Below are 11,509 nucleotides of genomic sequence, written 5' to 3' on the forward strand. Positions count from 1 at the left end.
ACGCTGATATACATATGCATATACATATACATACGTTTATATACATATTTGTACACATATATATACATATATATGTATATATCTATATATATATATATATACATATACATATATATACATATATATACATATATATACATATACATACATACATATATGTGCATATATACATTAGCGAATAGACAAATAGAGAGGGGGAGAAAGGCGCGGGCGATGTACGGAGATACCCAGAGATGCCCAGGCGGCGATACGATGTGCATGCATTCTGATTGTCACCACATTTAAATTCAGTCAAGAGGGATCTTCTCGCTTGCCAGAGATTGCTGCCGCTTTTTCTTCTTTTTGTCGGGGAGAACATCGGCGACAGCCAGGTTCCTCTTTTCTTCCATGAAATCCTCAAGGAGCCTGAGGACGTCGTCAGCGTCAACGTAGAGCGTCTCGTCGTCATCGTCTTGACCTGGAAATAGAAGGAGGAAAGACGAGAAAAACCACCGGAAAGGGGAGACGAAAGAGGGATGAAGATACCTCGAGAAACTGGAGTGGGCATACGTCGATGGTTTCTTTCTCCTTTAAAAGTGGATGAAGATTGCCAGGTGACAGACCGGCGCACTCTCTAAGGGAAGGAGGAAAAGACGAACGGTCTATTGGATGTTTTTCGTTTTCCCTAGTATGCTTACGCGCTGTTCTGTGGCGTTCTCGTCTTTGGCGTTCGGCATTTTCACGTCTGTGTTTCTCTGCCCGTTCTGACTGCCGACTCAGTCTTTTCCACGCCTATTATTTTTACTCTCTCACGTCTTCCCCTTCTGTTGTCACCTGCCTTTCTACTTCTCGCTTATGCGTTTTTCCGCGTTTTCAATACCCTGATAAAAAATGGAGACGAGAAGGTCGAGGTCGTCCTGACATTCCACGCCGACGTTCTTGAGAATTGCGTTTGCGTCGAGCAGCTGGTGCTCCTCTTCTGTCAACTCCTCGCATGTTTGCTTCTGCCAAAAGAAAGACACAGAAAACCGCGGCTAGCGCGGGATACCGAACGCAGGCTGTAAAAGCGTATATCAGCGTGTGCTTATTTATACATGTAGACTCAGGCTTGGCTCACCCTTTGAGTCTACGACGCCAAGGCATTTGAAAGGAGACTCGAAACTTTTCGACGTTTTCCTCTGTCCAGCCGAGAGATCTACACGCACCTCGGCCTCCCTCCACCCTTCCCCCCAATCTCTCTTTGCAGACACATAAGCACACATGTATATATGTATATATATGTATATATGGGGTAGTATGCATATATAGGAGTATAGGTGAAGGTGCATCGATATGTGTGTATTTAAAAAGCTCTCGGTGTTTACCTTTGGTCCTGATAGAAAGTGGCATGCATCTGTGAGCAACTCCAGAACTTTTTTGACTTTCGCTGCAGAGAAAAGGGACTTGTTTGCGGCGCCTTCCCCGCTGAGTCGCTCGCTGTCTTCCTTTGATCGGCTGTTCTTCCCTCCTGACGCTGAAGACGCCGGGTGGCCTCGGGGAAAGGAGCTGAACCAGAATGACGCAAACGCCAGCCGACCAAAACGGAAGCAAAAAACAGACAGCCATGCAGAAAGCGACAAAAAGACGGTGAGAGGAGAGCATGAAAACATAAACACGTGTATATCCGCATACGGGTATGAGCGCGGAACTCGGAGGCTCGCACGCATTCGTTGACGTGTAGAAACATACAACTCGCGGGGGCAATCACAAATACAAATGCCGCCTCGAAAACGCATAAATCTAGACTTGTAAAGGCTCCCGTTGGTACACTGCAGTGGTGTCTTACACGCACGAGGGTCATAAATGCATATATATATATATATATATATATATATATATATGGGGAGAGATAGCGACAGACAGGGATGCTGAAGGAGTCAACACAACCACTTTGTTTATCCACGACGCATCGTGCATGCCCTCCATCCATCTATAGAGATATGTATATATACATGAATATAAATATACATGAATATAAAGATACATGAATATAAAGCTACATGAATATGAAAATACATGAATATATGCATATATGTGTACTTCTCTATGTGCTTGCGTTTGTGTACATTGTCGAGAAGGCCTTTAAACGACTCTACGCAGAGGCATGGTTTCAATCCACGTCTTCTCGCCTAGAAGAGCAGATGCGTAGGTTACCCGTTGTCCTTTCCAGAAGAAGACGCTGATCGAAATGTCGTTGTCGCCGCCTCAGAAAATGCGTCTCCACCTTCGCCTTCGTCGAGTAAGGCCCCATGGCCTCCCGCCTCAGAAGGGGTGACGTAGGGCATGCAGAGCTGCTGTTCGTGGATGCAGCGATCTGCCTCAAGAATGGAAGATATCAAGTTACGAGCCTAGGAAACAACGAGAAGAGCATCCGGCAAGCGGACGAGTGGTACAAGAGAAGCGACGGCTGAAGTAGGGACGGAAGGGAGGTAAGAAGACACCGGGAGAACAGAGGGGAAAGAGGGAGAATATGGCGCTGTCTCTCGAAAAGGAGCCTCGGAACTCGCGATGGTGTCTCTGTGTGTATGTCTTCCCCTTCACTTCACCTCCCGCCCGTGCCTCCGTCCTTCCTGTTGCCTCGAAAGTCGGTCCTTTTCCTGAGTCCGCTGAGGCGTACTTCCTGTTCGTTGGCCTGCCACACTTCGCGATAGACGCGCTCGTCGGCGGCTTTGAAATGCAAACTCTTCTCGCGAATCTGTCTGTACTGACATCTCAGCCGCCGAAACTCCTCGGTGCACTGAATGTTGAGCGCTCTGGCAACGGTTTCGAAAAACAAATGTGCACGCACTCCACGCCGTGACCGCAAAAGTCGTTGCTTGGCGTGAAACAAAACTCAGAGCCATGCTGGCGCATGTGCATGCGTGCCCTAATAAACACACACATGTGCATATATATATATATATGCATGTATATTTATATGCAGATATATATATATATATATATATATTTACGCACATATATTTATATATGCATATTGTGGTCGCAGGGACGGGCGGGAAATTTTCTCTCAAGAGCTCTGTGGATAAATATATACATACACATGTATATGAATATATATATATATATATATATATATATATATATATATATATATGGGGAAGACGTGGCTGGTGACAGATGTGTTTGCTCCAAAGTGTGCTTCTTCAGGGGTCTGTGGCCTTTCCCACCTCAGTATCACTCTCTCTGTTTGTTTTTCCTCGCTCTCAATCGAGAATCCTTCAGAGAGCTCTCGGCATGCAATTGCGCTTGTCGGGGTGCGATTCCGTCCCCTTACGAGTATTTTTGGTTCATGGCATTGAAGCGCTCCACAATTCCACTCAAGGCCTCTCGGCTTTTGTTCAGTCGACTTTTGTAAGCGAGCACGAGAGCCACGTTCTCCTTGTTTCTCTCGGTTAACACTTGCAGATTGTACTCGAGTTTTTCTTTGTTGAGTTGGTAGGCAGCAATCATCTTGTCCAGATGCTTCTCCAGTTCCTAAGAACAGAAACAAGAGGAAAGGAGCAAAGAACGGCTGAACGTGAGAGCGAAAACGGTCAGGCACCGGCGCAGTGAACAAGGTACAGGAGACGAGGGCGACATCCGCTCTCTTCTGGTCTAGCTCCGCTTGCGTGTGTTTGTCTTTCTTCTCCCTGGATTTCCTCACTGCCTGGCGGGTGTTTCCCTCGTCCCAGCCTTTCTGTTTCTCGTGTGTGTTTTGTGAGGGGTCTTCTCCCTCAGTGGTCAGTCTCTCGTGTTTGGAGAGAAAGGCAAAACCGGACGCAGACTCTGCTCACTTGAATGATAGCTTCCTGCTTCAGCTTTCTCGCTTGCGAATCCACTTCGTCTCTCTCGCTCTGTTGCTCGAGAGCCTCTGCGAAGCCTTCGAGACGCTTTTGGCGCGCCTCGATGATTTCGTGCTCCTCCTGCAACCAACAGAAGGCGCTAAGAGCTGGCGCGGCAAATGAATATTTTCATTATCACATTATAAGAGACAATATCTTCTTCTAATGTGATAATAACAATACATGGTCTAGCTGTGATCTTTATGTTCCTAATGCCGGCTTTGTCCGGAGGATATGGTAACTTCTTTGTGGCGTTCCACGCCAGTGATATGGAAATCGGAAGAAGGCGGGGCTCCCCTGTCTTGTGTGCAAACTGTGTTATCCAAGGCACCATGCGACTCGGGTAAGTTTGTTCTTTAATGTGTCGAGAAACACAGCGGCAGGCCGTCTAGCTAACCATGTTTTGTCGCTCTTCGAAGATCACGTCGAGTTCTTCCTTGTGTCGTTGCTGGAAACCGGACAAAGACCGCAGGAGCGTCCGTCTCAGAATCCATCGCCTCCACATATAGAGAGATACACTCCAGCGTAGATATAGATGTGTGCAAATATATCAAAAAAAATCCGTAAGCACGTTTACGCAGTTGCATGCAGGCGTCAACTGATACCGGTGCAAGGAGATTTAGACCGCTTGACATACACGTGACCAGCATGTGCCAAAACAAAGGCGCAAGGGCGAAAGGGAAGCAAAAGGGGAGGAAACATGCAAAAAGTCCCGCTCCGCTTATTAATATATGTAGATACTTTATATATCTGTATAGAGAGAGAGATGAAGTGGACTCCACATAAAAGGAGGGAGAGAAGACACATACCATGAGAGCTCCTCTTTCAGCGGCCATTTTCTCCTCGATGCGTTCGAGAGACTCTAAAGCACGCGTGGCAAACAGAAGAACCTTGTGGGAATTCAAAGTCACCTCCACAAGCTTCCTGGGAATCGATTTCGCTTTCATTCTTCGAGGGTCTGACTTGTCAGGAATCCCCGCAGTCCGCAGGTTCCTTCTCTCTAGACAGTCTGACACCCATATACATATCGATCTGTATTTAGACGGACTTGTATTGCCTGAAATAACTGTTCATCGTCTCTAGGATAACAGGTAGATGAATGCAGAGAAAAGGGGAGAGACATGTAATTCTGTGTCTCTTGTGACGCTCAAGGTTTTGCTTCTTCCCCTGTCCTCCGTCGTCCCTCTTGTAGCTTGCTTTTCTTCTCTTGTTTGGATTCCATTCCTTAGCTCTCAGATGCTGCGCACGTACGCCTATCTCGACTGCAGATGCATTCATAGCTACACATCTAAATATATATGCATATAAAAATATATATATATATATATGCGTATGTATGTGTATGAATTGCTTTCTTTGTAGATGGGCTATACGCCCACCCTATAAACGAATTATGGTGCCAGAATTGCTTGTGCCTCCGTTGCTTCGGACCTCGATATTTATCCCGTAGCTGTCGGTACTGCTCTCGCATTAACTCGAGGAGCCGCATGACTTCATCTCTCAGCTCGGCCAAAGCTAAAAACAGAACAACCGCAGAGACTTCCCTACCGAGCATGCACGTGCCACACCGGGCAATGGCCCGCGAGATGGCGAGACAAAAATAAGGAACCGAGAAGATGTAAAAAAGAGGTACACGCCAACCAAACGGGAGAGAAGTCGCCGATCGAACCAGGTGAGAGAGTGAAAAAGCATACGTGCAGAAAAAGAGATATATCTGTGGGGAAAATCCGTCTATTCGTCGACAAAGCAGTCTATACATTCCCGCCTCTCAATATATATACATATATGAAGGCCTACGTATATATATGTATATAGCGGCACGTGGTAGGACGGTTTTAAATGCGAAACTACCAGGAGAAAGACGTACTGCCAACAAAAGCGGCTTCTCGTAGAGTCGCTTCTTCGTCTAGGCACTTTTCTGCTCTTTCTTTCACGCTTTCAATGTCTTGGCATTTTGCCTGATTTCGTCAAAACCAGAAAAAACGCGGCTTCAATCCTTCCGTTATCCCCTTCCCTTTCACCAGATATCTTTGTCGGCTACTGAGTTAGCTCCACTCCTTCCTTGTTCTCGTTTTTCTGTGAGTTTTGTCTCCAGGTTCTTCGGGAACACTCCACAGCAAACGCGTTCACACCTGTTTGTCTCCACGTCTCTCTCTTTCGCTCTTTCCTGTCACTCAGTGTTTCTCCTCTTTCTTGATCTCCCTCAAGGCTCTGTCTCGCGCGTTCCTGTCCACGCTGCTGTCTGATGCTTTTCCAACGTATACCGGTGGTTTGTCACCTCAGCGTACCAAGGACATACCAGTAACGATGAAAAACTTTCTGATTCACACCACAACTACGAAGAGCTGCACGACATTCACACTTATTTACACTGGAAAAGTGGCTACGCTATCGTCTCCTACAGAAAACCCGTGCAGCAAAGGTAAGCAGAATTTGTAACTCCGTTTGCTCCCCACAAAGGCCCTCCGCCTGAAGTTGGCATGACTGTCGCTGTCGTCTCTTTTTTTTCTTATCCCCGTTCCGGTCTGAAGTCGTCGGTGGTGTCCTCACGCTCTTACCTGCGCTTCTTCAAAGGCTTCAGCGAGCTCGAGAGGACACGGAATGCTCAACAAGTTGTCTCTCAGAGCACCTAGGCAATTAACAGAATTCGGTGGAGACGAGGAAGAAGAACACCGGAGAGACGTCTGCAAGGCCTCTCGCCGAGCGGCGACTTCTGCCGTTGCGGCTCGAAGGTTTTGTTTCCTCTCTGCGAGAAAAAACGAATGGGAAGCAAGCAAAGAAAAAAGGCGAAACGCAGCGTGGCAGCGGGCAATGAACAGTTCTTTGCTTCAGCGTGTTTTAACGTGCTCAAGTCTGTTCTCCCCCCGAAAACTCTCCGTTCTCTCCTCTTAGTATCTCTCTTCTTTCTCTTCTCCATTCTTCTTTCTCCTTTGCCTACCTGCAGCTGTTTCCTCGCGCTGCCTCGCCGCTTTGTCTCGCTCTACCGCCAAGTTCTCCGTCAACTTTTTGATTTTTTCCCAGCCCTCTTCCTTCAGCGCCTCCAAGCTCCTCAACTCTGCCTCGACGAAGTTCTGCGCAGCGGCTAGTGGCCGCACGGCCTGCTGCGCCGGCGCGCTCTGAGCCTCTGGCGCCGCAGGCCGGTCGTCGCTCTCTTCCTCTACGAAGAGAAAAGAACCCGGAGAAGATCGAAGGGAAAACGATCTCAGAGACAGCGGGGAACCAGCAGCGTGAAAAGTGCGCGAAAGACAAGCACAGAACAGAAGGAAAAGAGGGAGGGGCCAAGGAAGCTGAGAAGGCAACGGAGAAGGAAACGAAGAAGAGAGGAGAGAGAAGAAAGATGACCTCTCTATGTGTGCCGGGATTGTCGTGCAGAAGGCCTTGGAAGAAAGAGGGTTTTCTGTTCTCTCGATTTCCCTCCTTTTCTTCTGAGCCGTGCCGCTGCGCCCGCTGGTCCCGCCGTCATTCGCAACTGGTGTGTCTCTCTCCGCTTATCTCTGGTTCATCGGTGGCAAGGCTGTGATTGTGAGGGAAGACGAAATGCGTCAGCAACGATGGTACCCGAAAGAGACTCTGCATCTCCACTTCTACGCATCGCTTTCCCCATGGGATGTTCCCGCGGGGACTACAGGCGCGCACATCACGTGTCCAACTCGCGTTCGTCTCGCTTTCAGCCGCCGCTCGCTTCGCATTCCTCCCTACGATCTTCGTATTCTGCATCTGCCTTTTCCCCTTAAATCTTCTTACTCACTTTGTTTCAGTGCCTGCGCGAGTCGCCTTTCCGCTCGTGCTCGTCGAAAGGCAATGCGCACTTCGGGGTTGGGGCTGTCCAAGCCTGAGACGGCATTGTCTTTGTTCTTGGAAGACCCCAGGCCTCCCCCTACTCCTTGACTCGTGCCCGAGGAAGAAGAAGAGGAGGAAGAAGAGACGCCTCCGTGAGGCGTGAGCTCTGGAACTGAAGAAGACGCCATCGAGGCAAGAGCGAGGAGGGGAAGGAGAAATGAAGAAAATCCAATGAAAATGAGTAGAGGTTTGAAAGGAGGACGAGGGAGGGGTTCACGGAGAAGAAGCCGCAACCGAACCTTAACCTCTAAACGCACAAAGTGTTTTTCCGCCCACCCAGGGTAAACGAGAGACAGAGGAAAGCATTCTCGTCTGAGTTGTGTGTGAAGGAAGCCTCACCCCTCAGTCTGGGCACAGAGAGACGTGCTACACCTGTTTCTCCTTCCTCTATTGTACAGCGGTTCGTTGATTCGACGGAAGAGAGACATATCTTAACTGCCTCTCCGCGCTCCTCAGACGTGGACATAGACCACATGCTCTCGGCAGGAGTCGGAGAGAGGAGGCGACATGGACGTTTTTGCAGAATTTGGGAACATAACGCCGATCGTCTTGTCGCTTCCAGCTCCCTCGCACTCAAGCGCGTTGAGCTTTGCCTAAGTTCACGGGTCCGGAACCGCGTGAGATCCTCTTTCGTTTTCGCTTCGTGATTTCTTTCTCTTCCGCAGTAAGTCTCGCTTTCTCTGTGGCACTGGTGACTCTCTGTTCTCTCGCAGCCTCTGGTTCTTGCTATGCTCTGACTTTCTCTTGTAAGCGTGCATACTTGATAAAAGTATGTCTTTGCGTTTTCTGATCGACTGCAACGGGAGCAGAGAGAGGACAGTGGCTGGAAAAAACTGTTTTTTCAGCAACGGCGAGGGGTACCATTCCGTCCCCGCTCCTGAGTGTAATGCCACTGGTGGCTCTTCGCTGTCTTCTGCTCTTGCCTGTCTTCTCTTGGCAGGAAGCAGCCTTTCCAACGAACGAAGCTTTCTCACAGGGCTCATGCAGGCGGAGCTGTCTCGCCGCGTTCTGCGGCTGCTCTTTCTCGGCTCGAAGAAACGCCGTCCCTTCCGCCGCCGCCGCCTATCCCCTGTAGGACCACACCTCTGACTCTCGAGTCGCCTCTCCCTTTTTCGCGCCAGAAATCTCGAGGCCTCTGCCGCTCTTTCGTGCTGTCTCATGTCTCCACTCGCGTTAGAAGCTCGTTGGAGCTTCTCGGGGGTGGCTTTCAGCTTTCCCTGTGGGGCATGCACTTCTGCGGTTCGTCACACATTTCTCGACTCCGTGATCTCTGCGTGCGCCATGGTCGCCAGAGACGCGGAAATGCCAAAGAACCAAAGAGAGGAACGAACTGCGAGGCGGGAGATAGCGGGAAGCACTGCGTAGACGGTAGTCAGCGAACAGACAGATCCGGAGAGCCCGTGACACACGACACCGATGTGGTGTACAGTCAGGTGTACATACACCTGACCTTGGGGCCCCTCTCCCCGTTCTTTGGGTGTCTTGTCGGCGCCGATCGCTTTTCATCCTTTTCCCCAGGTGGGCAAAAACAAAAGGCGTGCTCACTGCTGCCGCTTTCCGTCTCTTTTTTGACTCTGTCAGATGAGGGAGCGACTCTTCGCGCGCCGGCCTCGGGTGTGCCTCTCTGTGTCACGGCTCTCGCCTCCTTTTCGCCTTTTCTTCCATATAAAATGGCGTCAACTTTCTGCCTTTTCTGCACAAGTGACGAGGCATCTTCTTCTGTCGAGTGTGTGCACAAACATACTTTCTTCCGTTTTTTCGCCCGCGGCTCTTCGTCGGGCACTCTCGCGCCCGCTGTCTCGGCTCGTTCGAGGTGCACTAGGGAATAAAGGGCGAGTGACTGAAGACGCGTTTTTTCGCAAAAGAAGAAACGAAGACAGTTTGTCTCTCCTTGCTTTTTTTCTTTGTGAATGCTTCTTAACGCGAACTCGAAAGAAGCTATCCTCACAGACGATTTGCGCCGTCTACACATGGCAAGCCGCGCTGGCGCGCTGGCATGTGTGTCTCTACACCTAGCTCTTCTATCGTCTGGCTTTTTCGGTCTGCCGCGAACATCAAACAGTCTGCGGAACAAACGCCTCTTTCTGAACCCTTTCACGAAAAAGGACGAACACACTCCAACCTTTCTTCTCTTCCCTTCCCCCTTTTTTTCCTCCGAGTGGATTCGCGTCCACGAGCAGTGACCACAGGCGAGAGAGCGTGGCCGCGACAGCTCGCGAGCGAAGAAGACAGAGAGCGGAAGAGAGCGCGCGAGACGCAGAGAGAAAGGGAGAGACACAGACAGAGGGCAAGACAGGGAGAAGAGGAAGAGTGAGAAAAGAGAAAGGGACGGAGAATAGGAAGAGTGAAAAAGGAGAAATAGTGGAAGAGGAGATATGGATAAGACGATTCTGGCAGGAAGGAACGGTAAACTTTTGCCCTGTTTGTCGAAATCAAGCGGAAGAAAAGGGAGCGGACCAGAGGAGACTGTGTGTCGCTGCTTGTTCCGAACCGCACACATCGCTTGTTAGACGAAGACTTCCTCAAGTTTCTCTTCCCATGCTGGTGAGAGGAAAGTCTGGTGCAATGCTCTTTTTCGGTTTCGGAGAGGGACACATTTCTCCGCACTGCCGTCGGTCACACAGCGATGTAGCGGTCCGTGTGTACGAGACCCCTGTTTACCAGGTTCAGTCCGATTCTGGTCGTGCTGTCTTCCTCTTCTTTCCGTCTCCCTTCCTCGAAGGCACTACATGCGTTTTGTCTCTGCGATGCATATCTCAAAGTCTTTGCTTTTTTCTGCTTTCTTTCCTCTTGGGTCTTTCGAACTTCGCGTGAGCGTGTGTGCTGTTGCTGGAGACAGTCAAGACGCCCCTGCCTCCACTCATATAGCAAGGGAGAGAGTTTCCTTTAGGCCGTTCTAACTGCGCCTCTTTCCGCAGTCTCTCTCCTTTTTGTGTATTCTCTCCTTGCTCCCTGCCTCTGACGTACAAGGCGATTTTGTCGTGTGGCCTTCTCTCCCGTGCTTGTCTTCTTTCTTTCTCCTCGCCTTTTTCGTTTCTTCCTCTTTGGCGGGTTTTCCTCTCTCCCCGAGATGGGGCGCTTCGCCAACGATGGCTTCTCTTCAGAGAGAAGACATCCAGAGGAGCCCGCGGCGCCTCCCGCGTCGCCTTCCCACATTGCAGACACACAGAATCCCCCAACTCCCCTCCCTTCCTCCTCTCCTTTCTCTTCTTCCTCCCCGTCTTCCTCGCCATCTTTTCCCTCCTCGTCTTCCTCGCCATCTTTTCCCCCCTCTTCTTCCTCCGCGTCTTCCTCTTCAAAAAATTCCTCGTTTCCGCTCGCAGCATTTTTGAATGGCGTCTCGAAGGAGAGAGAATCTTCACGAGAAGGCAAGGAGACAGAAGAAACTGGGAACGAGGGCGACACTACGCGGAGCCCCGGAGCGCAGCGGGACACGGAAGATGTGAGGGAGTTGGTGTGTACATGCAGGCCCGAGAGGAAGGGCTGTTCGAGCGGAAAGGCGATTCAGGAGAGAGAGAAGGCGCTCTCGCCCGTCGCTGCTGCACGCAGATGCAGACCTTCTGCCTTCTCTTGGGAAGAAAACGATAACCGAGTTAACGGCGAAGGCGATTCTCAAGGCGGCACGAGCTGTCTGTGTTCTTTGAGGGACTTGAAGTGCAGAGGCTGCACACTGGAGAAACGAAGAGTTGCGGAAGACCGAGAATCCAAAGAACGCATGCACCAGGGAGGGGCGACGGAGAACGAGGAGATCGCGGAACAGAGAGAGACCGCGGCGGGAGAAGGCGAAGAACAGACCAGAAGTCCAGAGAGCAAAGACAAGGCACTGGAGA

The 11,509-nt window shown here is 50.2% G+C and overlaps 1 protein-coding gene across 1 annotated transcript; it reads right to left on the reverse strand.

Annotated features, from left to right (window-relative positions):
- Positions 1–287: 287 nt before the first annotated feature.
- On the reverse strand, positions 288–7,807 carry NCLIV_038490 (conserved hypothetical protein; the record flags this gene model as incomplete). The annotated part of the gene is made up of 13 exons (XM_003880758.1): positions 288–457; positions 860–983; positions 1,344–1,524; positions 2,173–2,366; positions 2,636–2,771; positions 3,293–3,492; positions 3,792–3,920; positions 4,649–4,701; positions 5,271–5,354; positions 5,707–5,797; positions 6,398–6,585; positions 6,778–6,996; positions 7,588–7,807. 13 exons carry the CDS (start codon positions 7,805–7,807, stop codon positions 288–290), a joined length of 1,989 nt encoding a protein of 662 aa, XP_003880807.1.
- Positions 7,808–11,509: the final 3,702 nt, after the last annotated feature.

The sequence above is a fragment of the Neospora caninum genome, chromosome IX, assembly GCF_000208865.1.
Source record: "Neospora caninum Liverpool complete genome, chromosome IX".
Classification (NCBI taxonomy): Eukaryota; Apicomplexa; class Conoidasida; order Eucoccidiorida; family Sarcocystidae; genus Neospora; species Neospora caninum.